The following is a 23,378-nucleotide window of genomic DNA, read 5'->3' on the forward strand; positions in this document are numbered from 1 at the left end:
AGAGAGAGAGCTCTCCCATCTGCTGGTTCATTCCACAAATGTCTGCAATGGCCAGGACTGGTTCAGGCTGAAACTAGGAATTCATTCCAGGTCTCCCATGTGGGTGGCAGTAACCCATATATTTGTAAGTCACTGCTGCCTCCCAAGGTCTGCATTAGCAGGAAGCTGGAATCAGGAGTTGGGCTAGAGCCACACATCAGATACAGGCACCTGAGCAGACTACCCAGTGTCTTAACCACTGTGCTAAATGCCCATCTTAAAATTTAATTGTTTTATTTAAATATTCAAGCAGCACAAAAGTATTCCAAGTAAAAAATTAAAAGCAAAAACACAAAAGTCTGCCTTTTCTTCATCTGCTCACCAGAGTTAATCATTGTTAACAGGTTGCTATGCTTTTCAAATGCTGTTTTAGGTTATTTTAAAATTGCTTATTGGGAATAGATAGTTAGGCTAGCAGTTAAACCCCTGCATCCCACATCAGAGTACCTAGGTCCAATTCTTGGCTTTAGCCCTGGCCCAGCTTTAACTGTTGTAGGCATTTGCATTTGCAGTGTGAACCAACTGATGGGAGCTCTTGGTTAGTTGGTTAATATCTCTCTCTCTCTTTATGTTTATCTCTGCCTCTCTTTTAGTTAAATAAAAGTTTTTTTAAAAAAATGCATAAAAATAATATCATAGACTATTAAGTATACTTATACATTTATGCTTATTTTATAAATTAATTCTGGGAGTCTTGATGGCTTTCTTTAAGTTTGTATACCATTCTGATATATCCAGTAGCAGCCAGGTAAATTAGTGTAGTTTTACAGAATTATGAGTTCAAAAACTGCCTTTAGAAGCAGTGGTACAATATTCTTTAGTTTTATAACACTTGGAACTCAATATCAGCATCAGTGATAAAATAAGTATTGTGGTCCCTATGTAATTCTAAATTGGAAAGTGGTGGGTTTTTTTTGTTTTGTTTTTGTGGAGAACATCAGTATACATTGTATGTCAAAAAGTGAATATGAGTTTTAAAAAACAAACTTTGAAATCATTACATCCAAAAAATTGTTATCCTTTAAAGTAGTTCATTTGGTACATTCAATACACCAACAATGCTGCTGTTGTGCAGAACATATTATTAGCTCTGCTAATGTGGCCTCGCTGCTGACAAATCGTAATCAGCATAATCAGGAAGCAACCACATACCTTTCAGAAGTAAATACAATTAATATAGTGAGTAATATTACTTCAGGTCCAGCAAGGAGCAATCTTAAAACATCCGGGGGTGATGGGCAAAGAGGTATGCTGTATGACCTTATGTGCATGGGTGTTGTTTGGGTGCCTACTTGTCTTTATAACCTGTAAGGTGAGGTGGTTTAGTCAGCAAAGTACAAGGTAATGTAAGAAGCTAAGAGATAAGTGAGCCGCACTCAGTATACAATATAGAAAATGTGATATAAGTAATACAAATGTCAAGTTTTTCTGACTTTAGAAGCATAAGCTAGCATCAGATTTTTTAGAATGAAGGGTCTCTGCATTTTTTTTTTTTAAAGATTCATTTGAAAGGTGGAGTGATGGAGATAGTGGAGTGGGAGAAGAGGAGAGAGGGGAAAAAAAGAGAGAAAGAGATACTTCTACTCCTCTGATTCACTCCCCAAATGGCTGCAACAACTGGGACTGGGCCAGGCTGAAGCCAGGAGCCAGGAGCTCCATCTAGTTCTTCCAAGTGCGTGGCAAGGGCCCATGTACTTTAGCCATAATCTGCGGCTTCCCAGGAGCATAACCAGAGAGCTGGATTGAAAGCAGAGCAGCTGGGATGTGAACCAGTATTCCAGTGTGGGATGCTGGTATCCCATGCAGCAGCTCAACCTACTGTGCCATAACACCTGCCCTGGTTTCAATTTCCACCTCCAGCTCTTAACTCCAACTTCTTGCTAATGCAGACCAGGGACAATTTCAGTAGCTGAAGTAACTGGTGCCTACCACCCACATGGGAGACCTGGGTTGTGTTCCAGGCTCCCAGCTTCAGCCCAACTCCCTCCACCTTTGCAGCTATTTGGGAGCCCTCTGTCTCTTGCTTTGCCTCTCAAATGAGTAAATTGAATAAAATAAAAATAAGCAAAGGATATGAATATGATCTTCACAAAAGAGGATATTTAATGGTCAATAAACATTAAAAAAGATGTTCAAATTATTAATAATCGGGGAAATACAAAGTAAAACAGCACAGTTCTTTCTTATACCTACAAGGGTGTTAGTAACTGACAATCAGATGAATCCAAGTGTTGTATAGGTGATGATACAGAAAAACAAAAACTCATACACTGTTGGTGGGAAAATAAATTGGTTCAACAACTTTTTAAGGCAGTTTGGCAATAGCTGTTAAATTGATGCCCATGCCCTTCGACCCAAGGACTACCTCTTTTTTATGAAAGATATTAAGCCTGGGCTGAAAAACTTGAATGTCATCTTTATTGTCCTGGAGATAGGACACATGACCAATAATAAAGATAGCCACAAAGTGAGATCCTGGGAAGTAGCTGGTTATAGGGGCAGCATCACTGTTTCTGTGTGGGATGAGATTGGAGGTTTTAGATATCCAGGGACTGTTACTCAGTTGGCCAGAGGGACTGCATCCTTGTGGAAAGGATGTCTGACACTTTATACTGGAAGAGGTGGTGAACTTCAGAAAATTGGGGAGTTTTGTGTGGTTTATTCAGAACTGCCAAGCTTCGTTGAACCCAAACCAGATTATCGAGGACAATAGAGCAAAGGGACACACAGTGAACAGAAGAATAATTCCTTGAATAATAATATGGGAACAGGTAAACTTGGACTAGAGGGAAGCGGTGTGCAGCCGGCTCTGAGTCACAGGGATACCAGTTTTCATATGCTGGTAGAAGCAATGGCCAGGCACTGCAGGCAGCAGCTTTACCCATTACGCCACAGCGATGGCCCCATGAATGAGTTATTAAGGCATCAGTTTTTTAGCCTTTGTGTGTATATCTTCTGTATAAATTTTGTAATATTAACATGAGGCTTAGTGGGACATGTTCTTATGTTTTACATCCAGATAATTGCCAACTAAAGCAATAACTACCAAAACAAAACAAAACCTTACAACCAAACCAAACACAAAAATCCACACAAACCTGGTCAATGCTAACATCAGTGTTTTGAATATTTGTGACTCCAAGAATGATTGACTTCTTTAGAGTGACTGCTACTAAGATGTTTACAAGGAATAAAACATACTGAATTCTTGTGTTACTACTAAAACCAGATTCTTTATCAGAATTATGGAACAGAATGTGATCTGTACAGTAACAGTACTTTTTAGAAGAAATCTACATTTCCTTTATTAGGGTAGTGCTCTTTTTTTTAAGATTTATTTATTTATTTGAAAGTCGGAATTACATAGAGAGAAGCAGAGGCAGAGAGAGAAGTCTTCCATCTGCTGGTTCACTCCCCAGGTGGCTGCAAGGGCCAGAGCTGCACCGATCCGAAGCCAGGAGCCAGGAGCTTCTTCCAGGTCTTCCATGTGGGTGCAGGAGCCCAAGCACTTGGGCCATCTTCTGCTGCTTTCTCATGCCATAGCAGGGAGCTGGATTGGAAGTGGAGCAGCTGGGACTCTAACTGGTGCCTATATGGGATGTTGGTACTGCAGCCAGTGGCTTTACCTGCTAAGCTATAGCACTGGCCCCCTCAGGTACTCTTAAAATGATTCAGAGTTCCGGGGGCTGGCGCAATGGCTCACTTGGTTAATCCTCCGCCTGCGGCGCCGACATCCCATATGGGCACCAGGTTCTAGTCCTGGTTGCTCCTCTTCCAGGACAGCTCTCTGCTGTGGCCCAGGAGGGCACTGGAGGATGTTCCAGGAGCTTGGGCAGCGCCAGCCGTGGCGGCCATTTGGGGAGTGAACCAACGGAAGGAAGACCTTTGTCTCTCTCTCTCACTGTCTGTCAAATAAATAATGTCAAATAAATAAATAAATAAAAATGATTCAGAGTCCCAACTCCTCAGGAAAAAATAAAATGCCTTCTGTTGGGGAATGGTTTGAAGTTCTTTGATATCAAGGTGAAATCTGACTGTTGATGGTGCTTCCCTTGCTTATAAATGAAGATTCTGAAAGCCTCAGTTCTTGGAGGACTGGTACCTAAGAGCTTCTGAAGTCTTTTGCAATGCCAAGTACAAATTCCTATAATGTATATTTTAAGACTGACACAGTCTGACACCTGAGTCAGGAGAAAGTAGATTTTATTTCAATGGACAACAATGTAATGGGGTGGGCAAATGGCTGGAGGGGATGGAGCAAGGGGGAGGGAGTGGTGTTGTGGCACTGTGAGTCCTGACTGCTCAGCTTCTGATCCAGCTTTCTGCTAATGTGCCTGGGTAGCAGACAATGGCCTAAGTATTTGTGCCCTGCCACCCATGTGGAAGACTGGAGTGGAATTCCTGAATCCTACCCTCAGCCTGCTCCAGCCCTAGCTATTGTAGTCCATTGGGGGAGTGCACCAATGGAGGGAAGACCCATCTCCCTCTCTCTTTCCACCTTTAAAATAAATAAATAAATCTTTTAAAAAATGTTCAAAAATGTGCTAGATCAAAATCAGATTTTTAGTTTAAATGTGATCTGATTTGCTGTTTACAAACTGGTCAATATGCTGGTTTAAAAAAATCAAAAGCTTCGAACCAAAACTTACAAGGCCAAGATCATGGCCTTCTCTAGAAATTCAGTCTTTCAAATTGACAAATTATAGCTCATTTTTGCCTTGATTTTTATTTTTCTGAATATCTTACCATTCCAATGTCTATTCTTTCATCTTTATATTCTTTATTTGAAAGGCAGAGTGACATAGATATCCTATCACTGATTAAATCCTCAGATGCCCATAATAGCCAGGACTGAGGCCAAAGTCAGGAGCTAGGAATTCAGTCTAGGTCTCCCATATGGGCAGCAGAGACCCAATTACTTGAGCTGTTACTGCTACCTCCCAAGGTGCTCTCAGCAGGAAGCTGGAATAGGAGCCAGAGCTAGGACTTGAACCCATGGACTCCATTATGGGGTGTGGACATCCCAAGTGGTATCTTAACTGCTTCACCAAAGGCCCACCCCTTTGGGTTCATTTTAAAACATAGTGAGTGGTGGTGGTGGTGCTGTGGCATAATGGGTTAAGCAGCCACTTGCATTGCTGGCATCTCAAATAGGCCCTGGTTCAAGTGCTGGCCGCTCCACTTCTAATCCAGCTCGGCTAATGCATCAGGGAAAGCAGCAGAAGATGGCCCAAGCACTTGAACCCCTGCCACCCACATGGGAGACCCAGAATAAGCTCCTGGCTCTTGGCTTTGACCTGGCCCAGCCCTGGCCCTTGCAGCCATTTGGAGAGTGAACCAGTGGATTGTTAGATCTCTCTAACTCTTCTCCCTCTGTTTATAACTCTGCCTTTCATACTAATAAACATTTTTTTTTAAATAACAAATCTTCAGTTTATTTGAAGCAATTCCATTTCAAAAACTTTAAAGTTACAGCAGTCACAGAAAAAACGGGATAGAAACAATAGAAGAATGACCGGGAGTACTGTATTTACTATATTTTTTAACACTGTCATGGCTTTATTCAAAACACAGTTGCACAAAAGTATTAACTTCAAAGTTTTTAAGGAGAGATTCTTGAAAAATTTAACACACTACCTACATACTGCCATACGACGAGCATTAAAGTAGGACCAAAAACGTCTATAAAATATAAAACCCACCTTTACCTATTTGCATGAAAATACCACCCACAAAACTACATAAGTCTTAAAAGTTATCTGGAGACTCTAGGTGTTGTTTTCAAGACAAATAAACCTTTAAAAACACACACACACACACACACGAACACGAACACAGTGAACACACTCTAAACAATATAAAGACATGGATCATTTGCAAAATACTGGCAATGCTATTATTAAAATGAGTGGAAAAAACCACAATGAAACCTATAAGCAGAGAGAATGAATTAATCCATCATTAAATGTAGATGAACCTTCCAACTTTAAGGTTGAATGACAGTAGCCAGACACAGTAGTATACATTGTATGATTTCACTCATATAAAGCATAAAAATAGGCAAACTATCTGGGTTATTAGAGGTTGACCTTTGGAGGGGGAGTGGACAGTGAATACAAAGGGGAGTGAAGTGCTGGTAATGTCCCATTTTCTGACTGCATGTTGGTTCCCTGCTGTGCTCAACTTCTAAAAATTGAGCCATACATAAACAAAAACAGTGGTTAAAAGCTCCAAATCTGGATTCAGATCCTGGCTCCAGCACTTAAAATTGAGGACTCTTTGTATCTAATTAGTCTCATGTCTTAGTTTCCTCATCTCCGAGTTGGAAATAGTAACAGCAAGTATCTTCTGGGCTTATTATGAGAATTAAAGTAAGCATTTCACATAAAATGCTAAGCATACAGTATTGGAAAACCAAACCTTAGGTTAGACTCCACTGAAGACCTGGGTTTGCCTTGCCTCCATCCCTAAACTTTAAGGATCTGGAGTGCAAAGACACTGGCTACACTTCTTTGCATTTTTAAATGCATTTTACATGTACTGGAACTAAAAAAATTACTTTTCAACTGAGAGAGAAAGAGAAGAAGATTTGGGTGCACTAATTTATAATCCTGCAGCACTTGCTACAAGTGTACTAGAGTAAGTAACAGTTAAGCAAGAAAAAAATGTCATGGCCAGCGCCGTGGCTTAACAGGCTAATCCTCCGCCTTGTGGCGCCGGCACACCGGGTTCCAGTCCCGGTTGGGGCACCAGATTCTATCCCGGTTGCCCCTCTTCCAGGCCAGCTCTCTGCTATGGCCCGGGAGTGCAGTGGAGGATGGCCCAAGTGCTTGGGCCCTGCACCCGCATGGGAGACCAGGAGAAGCACCTGGCTCCTGGCTCTGGATCAGCGAGATGCGCCGGCCACAGCGGCCATTGGAGTGTGAACCAATGGCAAAAAGGATGACCTTCCTCTCTGTCTCTCTCTCACTATCCACTCTGCCTGTCAAAAAAAAAAAAAAAAAAAAAAAAGTCACCTTTATCTGAAATTCAGCTCCACCCTCTGTGCCCTTCATTCTACCTGTACATCAAGAAGTGCTTGTTTTGTATCTCTAACTCACTCTTTGTCCTCCTGCTTTTATTTCCTCACAGCTGACTAAACTCAGTTGCTCCCACAGTGTCTAGGGGGCCATGTGTAGAGAAACAGATCACTAAATAATAATAACTAAATTTTTCCCTCTCATGTTCCAAACCTACTTTTAAAAATATCCAGACTGCTCCCACTTTAATTCCATAGAGAGGCAAGCCAAAAACAAAACTTACCAAAACAGGCAACAAAAAAAGCTTCCAAATTTATCCAGGAATGATAGAACTAAAACTAAGGAACATGTGAATGATAAATGAAGTGGAAACACCATGTGGACACTGATCATGGGGGGTTCAATTTAAAAAGAAAATAACAGCATTTCTCTAACAGTGTACTGCTCTGTGGTCAGTTTAGCAAAATCACTGCCTATTTAAGCAGCTTCTTACTCCTCATGATATCAGAAATGACTCCCTAAAATATATATGAAAATGTGTCCCCTTGAAGTTCCCCAGAAGTGCCATCTGGGGTGCCACATGTTACTGGAATTTGGGTACCATAAGATATCACCATTTGCTTATTAATAAATCCCCAATATTAATAAGCCCGAGAGGGTTCTTGCCTAATATTTAGAGAAGAATTCTACATATTGGCATAAATAAACAAGGTAGCATGGTACATTTTAAACTTTTATTTAGTGCAAAAGATGCATAGCAGAGTGAGAGCTTTAAGAGAAAGAGGTAAATTTGGGTTCATACCAAGTACCAGGAACAGCCACGTGGAGGAGCATCTAGGCCTGAAGGCCACGCGCCCTGGAGGTGCAGGGCTACAACCAGCCCCCTCCTGGCAAGAGGCGAGGGCCGAAGAGAAGGGCGGGACACACCATGTCTTAGGCTTTTCACCCACTTCCAAAGGGGAGTGGTTAATTAACCTGATTGGCTGGTGGGCACCCAGGTGTGGCCAGGTAGGGGCATGAGGTCACACAGGGGCGTGGTGAAGGCGTGGTCTTCCAGCTCACAAACCTAATCGATTTTAACCTGTATGCCTGCCTACTTCAATGACAAGACCTTTTCAGGCTCTTGATGTCATTTCACAGCTACCAATCATCTATTACATTGTTAAGATGAAGCCTACTATAATGTAAGGAGCATTATCATGGTCAAAAGTATTGCCAATCACTTAACATGTACAATCTCATTGTAATGAGAGAGCAAACTGAAGCTTAAAGAAATTAAGAAGGCTGAAGTTGTGGCACCTGAGACACCGGCATCCCATATGGGTTCCAGTTTGTGTCCTGGTTGCTCATCTTCTGATCCAGCTCCCTGCTAATGCACCTGGGAAAGTAGCAGAAGATGGCCCAAGTGCTTGGGACCCTGCACCCACATGGGAGACCCAGATGAAGCTCCTGGCTCCTGGCTTCAGTCCAGCCCGACCCAGTCCTGGTCGTTGTGGCCATCTGGGGAGTGATCTCTTTCTGAAACTCTGCCTTTCAAATAAATAAATAATTAAAAAAAAAAAAAAAAGGAAATTAAGGCACTTGGCCAGAGTGTCTCAACTGGTTAGTGGTAAAGCAAAGATTCACACTGAGTATGCTCAACATCAGAGGTCAAACTTTAAATCACCGAGGAAAATACTGGTGGGAACTGGGGTTCTTGGCTGAAGTTTGAGGTTTGGAAAGCTTCACACGGATTCAGTAGAGACAGATTTAGCACAGAAATCTGAAAACAACTTTCCAACACACTGACTCAAAACAGAAAAACTCTTGCCAGACGTCAGTTAATGCGAGAACTCGGAGAATGATAGCAATTTGAGGGCTTGTCCCATTTGGACAGACAATGGTCTACAAAATCCAACACAAAGGCAAAACAGATAACCCAAAGAAGTTTCTATTGACAGACACACTGGGTAATAAATGCACAGCCACACACAAAGTAAGCACTCTCCTGCTTATCATGAAAAGTGCCACCCTCTCATGTCTTTCATTCTCCTATTTTTGTTAAATGGATATAATATCACATATTTCTTACTATTTTAAAATTGTGAAATATTTAAAATCTTTAAATATACCGAAGCACACAATTAACATCCATGTATTCACCATTCAGTTTTCTCATTCTTCATATTTTGTCATATTTCTTACAAATCTTTTTACTCTCCAAGTAATAAAATGTTAGAGGTAATGCTAAATCTCTTCTCTTCTTCTATCCCAATAGATATCAATCAGAATTGTGTCTAATTCTCATATTTTTATACCATATTTTATACACACAGACATTAACAACATGTAATGCTCTATCGTCTGTTCAAATTTTATATAAAGATCATACTAAATATATTCTGCATTTTTCATTTTGCTCAAAATGTGTTGTTCTTTACCAAGCTTGATACATGATTTCTATTAGGTCACTCATTTTATTACTTTTTTTTTTTTTTTTTTTTGGACAGGCAGAGTGGATAGTGAGAGAGAGAGAGAGAGGAAAGTCTTCCTTTTTGCCGTTGGTTCACCCTCCAATGGCCGCTGCGGCCAGCGCATTGCGCTGATCCGAAGCCAGGAGCCAGGTGCTTCTCCTGGTCTCCCATGCGGGTGCAGGGCCCAAGCACTTGGGCCATCCTCCACTGCCTTCCCGGGCCACAGGAGAGAGCTGGCCTGGAAGAGGGGCAACCGGGATAGAATCCGGCGCCCCGACCGGGACTAGAACCCGGTGTGCCGGCGCCGCAGGTGGAGGATTAGCCTAGTGAGCTGTGGCGCCGGCCAAGATCAATTTAATTTTAACAAGGAAAAATTTACCAGTTATTCACTTCTACAAAAAGTATAAAATGGAAGTGGGTACCATTTATAGCACATAAATAAACTCCATCTTTACATTTCTGAATAAAGCTGTAATTGCTTCTTTGAAAGTCATTTCTCTTTCTTCTTCTTTTTTATTTGACAGATAGAGTTAGACAGTGAGAGAGACAGAGAGAAAGGTCTTCCTTCCGTTGGTTCACCCCCCAAATGGCCGCTATGGCCAGCAGGAGCTACGCCGATCCAAAGCCAGGAGCCAGGTGCTTCCTCCTGGTCTCCCATGTGGGTGCAGGGGCCCAAACACTTGGGCCATCCTCCACTGCCTTCCCAGGCCACAGCAGAGAGCTGGACTGGAAGAGGAGCAACCAGGACTAGAACTTGGCACCCATATGGTTGCCGGCGCTGCAGGCAGAGGATTAACCAAGTGAGCCACGGCACCGGCCCAAGAGTCATTTCTTAACTTTTGCTAATAAAGCTTTGTGAATTGTGTTCAGAAACTCTGACCACACATACACACACAAACACATCCCTCAAATAAAGTACCTAGATTTTCACTTGAGGCTCAGTGTCTGTAATTATCTAGGATGTGTAACTTAAGACTGTATATTACAATATGAATTCAACTTGAATAATTTTCACTGTAATGGTTACAGTAAATTTTTTTAAACATTTGTTATTTCAAGCCACTAATTTTTTTAAAAGATTTATTTATTTATTTGAAAGTCAGAGTTACATAGAGCTAGGAGGGGGGGAGTGGCGCGGAGGGAGGGAGAAGTCTTGCTTCTGTTGGTTCACTCCCCAACTGGTCACAATGGCCTGGGCTGCGCCGATCCAAAGCCAGGAGCCAGGAGCTTCTTCCGGGTCTCCCACGTGGGTGCAGGGGCCCAAGGACTTGGGCCATCTTCCACTGCTTTCCCAGGCCACAGCAGAGAGCTGGATTGGAAGTGGAATAGCCGGGTCTCGAACCGGCACCTATATGCGATGCAGGTACTTCAGGCCAAGGCATTAACCCACTGCACCACAGCAGCAGCCCCTGGTTACAGTTCTTTTTAAAAATAATTAGATCAACTCCTTCAAACTGTACTTTAATATTTAACATGGTAATTTCAAAAAATAAATATTCAAGGCCTCAGTTTTAAATTTTCCTTCAGTGTAATCCACCAAATTTGGTAACAAATGTTAAGAGCACTACACTAGGGTCCGGTGCTGTGGCGTAATGTGTAAAGCCACCACCTGCAGTGCTGGCATCCCATATGGGCACCAGTTTGAGTCCCAGCTGCTCCACTTCTGATCCAGCTATCTGCTCTGGCTCCTGGCTCCTGGCTTCTGATCAGCCCAGCTCTGGCCGTTGGCGGCCATTTGGGGAGTGAACCAGTGGATGGAAGATCTCTCTGCTGCTACCTCTGTGTCTCTGTAACTCTGCTTTTCAAATAAATAAATAAATAAATAAATAAATATTTTAAAAAGGAAAAAATCAGTACAAAACCCCTTAGAAGGAAAGGGTATCTCAGGATGTTGAGTACAGCAGATCTTGAATTAAACTGGCTTTAGTGAGAAATAAGATAGCTGATTGAAAGCGTGTATGCTTAGGTGATAGTCAGCTTCTAGTGAGTATGAATACATATGGTTGCTTTGTGACTAGAAAAAAGTCAATGAGCATTTGGCATGCTGTTTGTTGCACAGTCTCTTTATTAGATCTGTTGATTCAAGCATTCTGGGGCAAAGATAGGAGCCCATTTAGTAGTATAAACAGGGCCAATATTAAAAGTTGTTACATTATAAGCTTGGGAAATTTCTGATTGAGATGCCATTTTGGGGAAGAGGGCATTTGCTTAGTTTTTAGGATATCCATTACTCACACCAGGGTGCCTGGGTTTGATTTCCAGCTTTCACTTCTGACTCTAGCTTCCTGCTAATGTAGACCTCATGGGCAGGAGTGATGGCTCAAGTAATTGTGTTCCTGCTGTCTGTGTGGGAGAACTGGATTGGGTTCCTGGATCCCAGCTCCAGCCTCGGCCCAGTCTTAGTTGTGGGCATTTGAATAGTGAGCTAGCATATGGGAATTGTTGGTCTGCCTGTTTCTCTCTCTGCCTCTCAAAATAAATTTGTTTAAAGATGCTTTCTTGCAGAGACACCAGTCATTGGGATCTCCACTTCCTACTTTGCAAAGTCTTTATTAGAAAGGTGGTATTTAGAGAGTATAACTATTTGTTTTTGACAGGTATATTTTGTCGTAATTGAATTAGTTATTAAAATTTTATTAAGAGAGCTTAGTGGCACACTACATATATCACTTGAGATTTATAAAAAATAGTATTGCATCCTATTTTTACCAATCTAGGTCAAGTCTGTGAGAATTCACAGCACAAATGTAATGTTTCAGCCCCAAATAGTAACTTTTCTTTCCACGTAACTTGGCAAGTTCCAAAAAGGTCCCTCAGTGACTCTGTTCAATTAATTATAGGGTACATAGGGAATTGAAAATTAAAGTAAGTGTGAATGGAGGCCATATGGATCTCATTTTGCCTTTTAAGTGCTCATAATACTTGCCATCTCACAGGGATTTTAAGAAGCATAATATTTACAAAGCACTTTTAGTTCCTTAGGGAAAACTCTCAGCATTATTAATCTGTAGTATACAGTCCTGTTTATCCACCTTATATTCAAACATATTTGACTAGTTAATTGTGTTGCTTTGAATTCTGTTTTCTTTTTAAAGTTCATTCCACAGCAATGCCAGGAATAATTATGAGGTTTTTAAAGTACACATATTTTGCTTTTTCTAAAAAATACCAATTCTTTCCTTTTAGGTAACAAATACACTCTAGAGACTCGACCAAACCAAGAAGGCATTGATGTAAGACAAGAGCTGCTGAAATTCCATTCTACTTATTATTCATCCAACTTAATGGCTATTTGTGTTTTAGGTCGAGGTAAGAACTCTTAAATTTTTTCATTGGATTGGATCATCTAAGTTTTCCATCTTGGCTTTTTCAGTGCATTAGAAGGCTACAGATATAGTTGTTTGTCTGCTCAGAGTCTTTTGAAAATGATCTCTTTTTTGTAGAATACTGAGTGTTCTCCAGAAAAGAAGTTTAGATGGTTTTAAACAGAAACCTGAGGAATATATAAATATTAGTAGGTGTTCTAACATGTAAAAGCAGGGAAAGAAAGTATAAAGGAAAAAATCAACAAAAAAGTTTTTCTCTGTTTCTGCCTGGGGCCATCTTTCTAGTTCTGGCCGCACTAATTGCCTGAACATTTGTCGAACAGTTAGCGATCAGTACAGGTTCCTGATGCTGTTGAAGCCCTGATGATATGAAGATAAATGGGACTCACAGAGAAGTGGAGAAGACAGGATAGTGTTGTTTGGCGGCCTCACCTTTGAAAAAGCTACATTGTGGGAGTGAGCATTTGATCTAGCTGTCAAGATACTGCATTGCAGATGCCTGGGTTTGATTGCCAGCTCTGGCTTCTGACTCCAGCTTCCCACCAATGCAGAACCAGGAAGACAGCGGCAATAGGTCAAGTAATTGGATTCCTGCCACCGTGGATTGAGTTCCTGGCTCCCAGGCCCAACTCCAGTCCAGCTGCAGTTATGCAGGCATTTGGAGAGTGAACCAGTGGATGAGAGCTTGCTCTGTCTCTCAGCTTCTCAAAAACAAAGAACAAACCCTACATTTATGCTTTTAGGGTAGAAATACTCAAAGGCACACCTGGTAAAACCTTGCTGTACCAGGCCTCACTGACATCAATACTGAAGGCCAAGAAATGTTTGCTGGTAACCCCACCCCCCTTCTTTTAATTCACATATCCTGTCTCTCCATAAAGATTCCCTTGCTCCAAACATATCTATTCCCTCCATTTCTTAGTCTGCAGCCACACTGGTCTGCCTTTTTTTTTTTTTTTTTTTTTTTAACGATTTCATTTATTTACTTGAGAGTAAAGTTACAGACAGTGAGAGGGAGGAGAGACAGACAGAAAGGTTTTCCTTCCACTGGTTCACTCCCCAAATGGCTGCAGCAGCCAGAGCTGAGCCAATCTGGAGCCAGGAACCAGAAGCTACTTCTGGGTCTCCCACGTGGGTGTAGGGGCCCAAGGACTTGGGCCATCTTCCACTGCTTTCCCAGGCCATAGCAGAGAGCTAGATTGGAAATGGAGCAGCCAGGACTTCAACCAGCACCCACATGGGATGCCAGCACTGCAGGTGACAGCTTTACCCTCTATGCCACAGTCCTGGCCCTGCAGTTTTCATTTAACAGAGCTTTGAGATACTTTAGAGACAGCATACACATGTCTCTTCATCATCAGTGACTGCATACAGTTCTACTGTGTGGAGGTTTCATAGTATCCACATACAGACAGACGTTTAGGTCATTTTCATCTTTTGTTGTTGTTATAATAGTGTTGGAATGAACATCTAAAACCCCTTATTTGTTTGTTTATTTATTTAACATTTTATTTATTTGAGAGGCAGAGTTACAGACAGAGAGAGACAGAGAAGTCTTCCATTGGGCTGCAATGGCCCAAGCTAGGCCAGGCTGAAGCCAGGAGCCAGGAGCTTCTTTGGGGTCTCCCACATGGGAGCAGGAGCCCAAGCACCTGGGCCATCTTCCACTGCCTTCCCAGGCCATCACCAGGGAGCTGGATTGGAATTGGAGCAGCCAGGACTAGAAACGGCTCTCTATGGATGCAGGTGCCCAGGTAGAGGCTTAGCCTACTATACCACTGTACCCATCCTCCAAGTAAAACCCTTTATAGGGGGTTGGTGCTGTGGTGCAGCAGGTTAAAGCCCCAGTCTGCAGTGCCGGCATCCCATAGAGGCGCTGATTAGAGTCTTGGCTGCTCTGCTTCTGATCTAGCTCCCTAGACCTACTTTCTCTGGGTCTCCCACAGGGGTGGCAGGGGCCCAAACATAAAGGCCATCCTCCGCTGCATTCCCAGGCACATTAGCAGGGAGCTAGTTTGGAAGTGGAACAGCCTAGATATGAACCAGCACCCATACGGGATGTTGGCGTTGTAGACAGCCACATTACCATCCATGCCACAGTGCCAGCCACTGTTTCTAATATTTGTTTTAAATTTATTGCAAAATAGTATTTGTGAAACTATTGATACTTTAAATAATATTTATAAATATTTTTTAACTCTAATGTGTGATATGGGTGAGGCATAATATCACTATTGCTTTAGCAGTTATATATACATACTGAGGTGGATTTTTGGTGTAGCAGTTATGACGCTCCTTGGAAAACCCACATTCTTTATCAAGACCCCTGGGTTTAAGTCCTGGCTCTGCTCCTTATTCCAGCTTTCTGCTAATGCACGCCCTTGTGGAGAGCAGGTGATAGCCCAAGTCCTCCAAGCTGCCCACGTCGGAGACCTGGTTTGAGCTCCCATTCCTTGGCTTTGTCCTGGTTGTTACAGGCATTTGAGGAGTGAACCAGCTGATGAGCAATCTCTGTGTGCCTTTGGAAAAATAAAATAAATTTCTTAAAAAGGAAGTTATGTAAGCACTGATAGGATTTTACTGAGCGCTTCCTCTATTAGATGCAGCTTATTTATTTATTTTTTCAGTTCCATGTTTTGTTTTCAGTAGTCTTGTTATTTTTCAGGAAAGCCTAAAGTCTTAGAAAAAATTTTTTGAGGTTTTCTTTATATTTATTTGAAAGGAAGAGTTGGAGAGACAGAGGAGACAGAGAGAGAACTGATCTTTCATCTTCTGATTCACTCCCCAAATGGCTGCAACAGCTGGGTCTGCGCCAGGCCGAAGATGGGAGCCCAGAACTCTATCCAGGGTGACTGGGGCCCAAGAACTTGGGCCAGCATCCATTGCTTTCCTGAGTGCATTAGCAGGGAGCTGGATCAGAAGCAGAGCACCTGGGACTCTATAATCATTGTCCCTGTGGATGCTGGTGTCAGAAACGGTGGCTTAGCCTGCTCCACCACAACACTGGCCCTTAGGTCTTAAATCTTTTCTGCTGTATGTTACTATTAGTTTAAGTTCTGTTTTCAATGTTGTTTTCTTGTAGAATCTTTAGATGACTTGACTAATCTGGTGGTAAAGTTGTTTTCTGAAGTAGAAAACAAAAATGTCCCATTACCAGAATTTCCTGAACACCCTTTCCAGGAAGAACATCTTAGAGTAAGTGCATGTATTTCTGCTATTTTTTTCTCTTAAATTTATGGACAAAATATACACCTGGTTTATCAGAATAGATGAAAAATATTGGAGGTGTCATTGTTCATGCAGTTTTTAATATTTGTCAAGGTATTCTCATCAGTTTCACATTTATTAGGAACATGTACAGTACACACACGCACATACAAACTCTGTGTTTTGATCTTTGCAAACTGAAAGCAGTTTTAGTAGCTGTAGCATGGCCAGACTGCTGAAGCTGTTATCCAGCGGCAGAAGGAAAGCATCCAAAACTAGCTGAATGGTCCGAGGGACCAAGCATGGCCTGCTGCTTACCAACTGTAATGAGATTCTACTGAGAAGGCCAGGATCATTTATCCCTTTGTGGTTGGTGTGATTTTTCTCTGGCAATTGAAAAATCACTCCTAAATTTGGGATTCTTCCATGACAATTGTTATTCCTCGTGGTCTGTAAATATTTTATTCAGTAGCAGTTGTATATAGTTAATCTGTGATGTTTTTTTTCCCCTTTGGACTTCACAGCAACTTTACAAAATAGTACCTATTAAGGACATTAGGAATCTTTATGTGACATTTCCCATACCCGACCTTCAGCAATACTACAAATCAAATCCTGGTCACTATCTTGGTCATCTCATTGGGCATGAAGGTCCTGGAAGTCTGTTATCAGAACTTAAATCAAAGGGTAAGTCTCCTAGGCAGCAGGTTCTAAGTGAAACACCCTCCTCTTTTTTTTTTTTTTTTTTTTTTTTTACTCTGTCTCTCATTTTCTCTTAAATGCCTCTTGTGAAATGAACATTTTTAGAAGAAACTGCATTTTGGATGAATGAGTGAGTTGGTGGTTGTTAGTATTTTTTTTTTTTTTTTTGCGTCTGGAATTTTTTTTTTATAATTTGTATTACCCTTCAGTGTTGAGCAGTGAAGATTAGATATTCCAAAAGATAATATTGTTTGTTTTAAATGAGAAAGAAGTAAAAAACATAAAAGCCCACATCCAAATGTTCTTTTTACCATCTTTGTGAAACTTCAGTATGTATAATTTATTGGTTTGCTGTTTTCCATCTTTTCAGAAGGGTGAAAAATCTAGACAGTAGTTAACTTACAAGCTGCTCTTAATTCATACTCTTCACTTTTCTAGAATAGTTAAGCATAGTGATCTGCTTTTGGTTGGGAATTGATTTGAGAAGTCTTGAGGAGGGCTCCCAACTCATAAAATCCATTAGTCTTCCAGTGTCTGAAACTGCTTTTTCTGAACTGATTTTTTTTTTTCTGCAAAAGGTCCATTTTAATCTTTTAGGAGCATATAGAATGAATTTTTAAAAGCTTCCTAATCTCGAAAGAAGGCACACGTGCAATCATGTTGATTGTCTTTGCATCTTGCAGGCTGGGTAAATACTCTTGTCGGTGGGCAGAAGGAAGGAGCACGAGGTTTTATGTTTTTTATCATTAATGTGGACTTGACTGAGGAAGGATTATGTAAGTATTGATTTATTGTTTGACTTTTGGCTTTTGAATGAAAAGTGACTTCCTTTGATTTTGTTTTTGTTTTTAGTTTTTTTTTTTAAGTTCTTAATGCTGTGGTTCTGTTTTACGTTGAAAAATCTATAAACACTTTAATTCATACAACTTACCATTGTATTTTTCATGTGTAACTTGGCCTTGTTTCATGGATGATCCTCCTCCCTCCCACTGCTTAACAATTGATTGTTATGTTGCACGTGTAAAATGTGTACTTAGCTTTTCATTTGCTCATTTACCACCCAGCACCCCTTCTGTCACATAACCCTGAGCCCAGAGGGCCATGAGGGTGGGACACTTACAGCCAGTCTCAGGGAGGTAAGGACTCCATTCTCTAAAAAGGACCATCTTCCACTTACTTGACTTAACCTTAGGAGTGAGCTCACTGCTGTAAGGAATTCAAGAACTGAATGATTTTTAAGTGTGCCCCTTTTTTCCAGTACATGTTGAAGATATAATTTTGCACATGTTTCAATACATTCAGAAGTTACGTGCAGAAGGACCTCAAGAATGGGTTTTCCAAGAGTGCAAGGTACTTTTGTTTCACCAAAATTGTTCTTAAGGAATCTATTTTTCAAAACCAAATAAATGTAAATTATTTTAAATTTAAAGCCCAGTTAAACTTTTAAAGCTTTTTTTTCCTAATTGAAATCTAAAAGTTTGCAATGCATAATAGTATTAGATAAGGTTTAGTTATACTAGTTTGATTCACTACTTGGGGCACTATTAAGGGTTAAGGCATCAAGTAGCCTTTTTTAGGAGGGAAAGAGGAAGAAATCAGATTGTTTTTCCATCCCTCTGAAGAAAACCAGCAGTTTGTTGAGCTGGTGTCTGTCAGGGCTTATGTTACTCCCTGCCTGAAGCTGCATGAGCTGTCATTTTCAGATCTGATAATAAAAATCTGTGGTAAACTCTTAAAGAAATAGTGAATTGCTTTATGTATGGTTGTGTTCTTAAAAGTGATTCTATTAGTGTTTATGTGGAAAAATGTGGCTATCCTTTTTCTTTTTTTTTCTTTTTTCAAAAGCTTCTTTGGAAAGAGTTTTTAAAAATATGTACTTTGTATTTAAGGTGTATCAAGATTTTGAAATGTACCATCTTCTTTAACGAGGATAATAGTGTATAGTTATAATATCGGGTTTTGGTAATTATAACAATAACTTCTAATCTGACTGCAGTTCTTTGAATGGGTCACCAAAATCACCTCCTCAGAAAGATCTCTGGCCTCCCAATCTAAATCTAAATCTTAGTCGTAATTGTTAGATCTCTCAAAATTCTTCTACACAGTTGTTTAAATCTTTGACTGATAGTGCCAACAGTATAGGCTACAGAATCATATCCTTTATTTGTTGGTTTTTTTAAAAATTATTTACCTATTTTGCTTTGGTTTTAAGTCTAGTTTGATAGATTGAGTCTAACACACATCAAATTTTCTTTCTTGTTTTGTACATTGCTAAATCAAGCATAGCCATTTTTCCAAAAGGTGTGATAAAGTTAACCCTGAAGTAGAAAGTTCATAGTTATATGTAGCACTACAAAAAAAGTATCTCTGAATAATAGTTGACTTATGTGTAATTGGATTAACTTTGTGTTCTAGGACTTGAATGCTGTTGCTTTTAGGTTTAAAGATAAAGAGAGGCCACGAGACTATACATCCAAAATTGCAGGAATATTGCATGTAAGTTTGTTGTTATACACTATAAATTGGTGTGTGAAATAGTTCAGTGATCTTCCATCTATTATTTTTAGTACTCTACAAATGATAAAAATTGAAGCTATAGTATAAAACTTTATACTTTGTAGCAACCAGGCAAACTTTGATGCCAAGATATGTTGAAATTCTTAATTTCCGTCATCCTAAAAATTATCTGTAATCTTTTCATTACATGGGAGCTGTAAGTATTTTTCACTTCTGTAATGTGTCTCTGCTACTGCCTCTATGAAAGCTGTAGATGATCTGCTTCTCTCCATCTTCATTGCTCTCACCCTAGTCTGAGCTGCCATCATTTCTTGTATGGATTACAGCATAGTCTCTTACCCGAGATCACTATTTTCCATCTTGTCCCCAATATAGATTATTTTTCCAGCCCAAATGATCTTTTGAAAACTAAAATCAGGTTGTTTCTGTTTACAGTATTTAGTGATTTCCCATCGGAGTTGGCATAAAATTCAAAAAATGTCGACCTACAGAATGGCTTGGCTCTGGCTATCTTTTTGGCCACTATTCTCCAATTCAGCTCTCCCATTCCGATTCTGCTCCAGCTATGCTGGCTCTCTAATTTATTTATTTATTTCCTTCTTTCCTTCCTTCCAAGATTTATTTATTTGTTTGAAAGGTACAGTGACAGAGATATCTTCCATCTGCTGGTTCACTCCCTCAATGTTCACATACTCCATAATGGCCAGAATTAGGCCAGGCCTAAACCAGGAGGCTAGAACTCCATCCAAGTGACCCATGTGGATGGCAGGGACCCAAATACTTGGGTCATCTGCTGCTGCTTTCCCAGGCACATTAGCATGGAGCTGGATCAGAAGCAGAACAGCTGGAACTTGAACTGGCACTTCAGTATGGTATGCTGGTGTTGCAATTGGTAGCTTAACCTGCTACTCCACAACACCAGCACCTCTCTGTCTAATTTTCAGCCATTAAGTTTATTTCTCTGTCTTAAAGCCTTTACATTTGCTGTTTTCTCCACATTGAACACCTTTCATCAGATCTTTGCATGGCTATATTCTCTTTATCAGGAGAATTCTCACTCAGATGTCGCCTCCTCAGAAAGATCTCTGGCCTCCCAATCTAAAATAATGCCCTTGCCCCTTCTCTTTTTTTCTTCGTAGTACCTATCTTTTAAATGACAATATTTGTTTCTGTTCACCACCCTCTCAATTAGAATGCTTGGTCCTTGGAGGACTGGGACTTCATGTGTCTTAGCTACCATTGTTTTCATAGTATCCAGAGCAGGGGCTGGCTCTAAGTAGTTTATTAAATATTTGTTGAATGAATGAATTGGTCAGTCTACTCAGTCTATTTCAGATTTCTGTTATTAAAAAACATTTTCTCCATTACTTATTTTTTAAAATTTTTAGAAGATTATTTGAGAGGCAGAGAGAGAGAGAGAGAGAGGGGTCTTCCATCCTCTGGCTTACTCCCCAGATGGCAGCAACAGCTGGAGCTGTGTCAATCTGAAGCCAGGAGCCAGGAGCTTCTTCTAGCTCTCCCATGCGAGTGCAGGGGCCCAAGGACTTGGGCCATCTTCTGCTGCTTTCCCAGGCTATCAGCAGGGTGTTTGATTGGAAATGGAGCACCTGGGACTTGAACCAGCACCCATGTGGGATGCCAGCACTGCAGACAGTGGCTTTACCTGTTATACCACAGCACCAACCCCTCTGTTACTTTTCTACACTAGCCAAAAATATGTCATTTTCCCCCATAACAACTTTCTAAATACTTGTCTGATTTCATTCATAGAAATTTGGAAGCAAATTCTGCTTATAAAAGTGTATGTATTTTATATTTAAAATCTTATAGATGTCAGCATTTCACTATCAAATTTTCTTCATTAACAAGTACTCAATTTTTAACCAGAAATATTACTCAAAATTTTTCATCAAAAGAACTGTGATTTTGCTGTTTATAAGTAAAATATATTGGGCCTTTGAGATAATCCCACAACATAAAACTACTTAAAGATATGGTAGGAAAGAGAAGATTTAAGGCTTCAGAAAATTTTCCAGTGGAATAAAGTTTAATTGAAGGAAAGGAGGCTGTAAAATAATGGATTTATTGTGTTGAATTTCTGTTTGCCTTGATAAACTGTGCAATAGCCTTAAAATTTTTATTTATTTATATTTTCCTTCTTAAAAGTATTATCCTCTAGAAGAAGTACTCACAGCTGCATATTTGCTGGAAGAATTTAGACCTGACTTAATAGAAATGGTTCTCAATAAACTCAGACCAGAAAATGTCCGGTGAGTCACCACACATATTTTACTGTTATATACTAAATTCTTAGTGATTAGAATCTGAAAATTTGAAATTGTGGGTAAAACTTTTTATCAAGCATGATTACAAAAGTAAGTAATAATATAATGAACCAATACCAAGCTTCAACAGTCAATACATGGCTAATTTTTCTTTCTTCACTCTTTCTCCCTCCACGTGAGGCTGTTTTAAGGCAGTGTCTTTGAAAGATGAAGGCAGTTTTTAAAAATGTAATCATAATTTCATTATCATGAGTAAAATACAGTAAGTCATGTTAATCTAGCTGCATCCTTGCCTGAGTGCTTCCAAGGCATCAGCATACCTCCTTGGGTCTTACCAGGGAGGGCCCTCTGACCCGTGGGTAAGCAGGGAATCGAAAGTTTGAATACTTACAGCAGAGGTATTCCTGCTGGAAGGGGTCAGTTCTAGAAGCTTGTGAGTCAGCACACGGTATAAAGTCTGATGACACAGAGGAAAACAAAGCAGACTGGGACTCCGCCTCTCCTACACTCTCAGTCAGTACCCTGCTGCATGGGGATTTCCCCACCCACCAAGCAAGCACTGCTGGAGCAGCAGACGCTGGCTGGGCGTCCTCCAGCCCTGGTCAGCCCTGACGCTGTCTGCCTGAAGCTAGGAATGAGATATTTGATTTAGTGATAGAGTGTTTATATGACTGTAGATAGTTATCAGATTTTCCAGATTTTAAAATTATAGTCAGAGGCCTTCATTTTATAGTTTAAAAAATTTATTAGGAGTCAAAATTTAGAAATCTTCCTCAATGATAATTCTGAAATTATATAGAAGTTAAGTGATTTATTAATGACATCATGCACTCAGTCACAACAACTTATGGTATATCTCCAGGATAATCTGTCTTGACAACATTTTAAGTCCATATTTGTTGCATAATCCTTAACTACTCAAGAATTGATTATGATATGGAAACTGAGTATTATACTTAAAAACTGCAGGAGAGGCTGGCGCCATGGCTCACTCGGTTAATCCTCTGCCTGCGGTGGGTGCCGGCATCCCATATTGGCACCGGGTTCTGGTCCCGGTTGCTCCTATTCCAGTCCAGCTCTCTGCTGTGGACCAGGAGGGCAGTGGGGGATGGCCCAAGTGCTTGGGCCCCTGTGCCCACGTGGGAGACCAGGAGGAGGCGCCTGGCTCCTGGCTTCGGTCGGCATAGCTCCATCCGTTGCGGCCATTTGGGGTGTGAACTAGTGGATGGGGCCTTTCTCTCTGTCTCTCTCTCTCACTGTCTAACTCTATCTGTCAAAAAAAAAAAATGCAGGAAATGACCAAAAAGTTACAGATTGTGAGCTCATCTTTCTACTTTAACAGTAAATACTAAGAACAAATAAACAAACAAAAAAAAAAAAACCAGTAAATACTGTTTCTCAGCCCTATATAATTTATTTAAATACCAAGGAATTGAAAAACCAGAAACTCTTCATTTCATTTTCTTTTTCTTTTTTAAAATTAATTAATTTATTTGAAAGGCAGAGTTAGAGAGTTTTAAACTTAATAATAGAACTCAATCGATCTTTTTTTTTTTTTTAATATTTATTTATTTACTTGAAAGGCAGAGTTACAGAGAGAGCTAGAAACAGAGAGAGATCTTTTGTTTTCTGGTTTACTTTCCAAATGGCCACAATGGCTGGAGCTGGGCCAGGCTGAAACCAGTAGCCAGGAGCTTCTTCCAGGTCTCCTACATTGGTACAGTGCCCAGTGCCTCAGGCCATCCTCCACTGCTATCCCAGGCACATCAGCAGGGAACTGAACTGAATGGGAAGTGAAAGATCCAGGATTTGAACCAGTGCTCATATAGG

General features: G+C 40.5%; 1 protein-coding gene and 1 pseudogene across 4 annotated transcripts in view; both read left to right on the forward strand.

Annotated features, from left to right (window-relative positions):
* IDE (insulin degrading enzyme) overlaps window positions 1–23,378 on the forward strand; it is a 115,627-nt gene that overhangs the window by 45,733 nt on the left and 46,516 nt on the right. For all 4 annotated transcript variants that reach the window (XM_062215198.1, XM_062215196.1, XM_062215197.1 and 1 more), the window contains exons 5-11: window positions 12,698–12,820; window positions 15,920–16,032; window positions 16,569–16,731; window positions 17,430–17,522; window positions 18,005–18,096; window positions 19,162–19,242; window positions 21,430–21,533. In XM_062215198.1, coding sequence (XP_062071182.1) covers window positions 12,698–12,820; window positions 15,920–16,032; window positions 16,569–16,731; window positions 17,430–17,522; window positions 18,005–18,096; window positions 19,162–19,242; window positions 21,430–21,533 — 769 coding nt within the window. The remainder of the gene's footprint in view (window positions 1–12,697; window positions 12,821–15,919; window positions 16,033–16,568; window positions 16,732–17,429; window positions 17,523–18,004; window positions 18,097–19,161; window positions 19,243–21,429; window positions 21,534–23,378) is intronic.
* LOC133776289 (SOSS complex subunit B2-like) lies at window positions 1,274–3,073 on the forward strand (annotated as a pseudogene).

This window comes from Lepus europaeus, chromosome 17 (genome assembly GCF_033115175.1).
Source record: "Lepus europaeus isolate LE1 chromosome 17, mLepTim1.pri, whole genome shotgun sequence".
Taxonomy (NCBI): domain Eukaryota; kingdom Metazoa; phylum Chordata; class Mammalia; order Lagomorpha; family Leporidae; genus Lepus; species Lepus europaeus.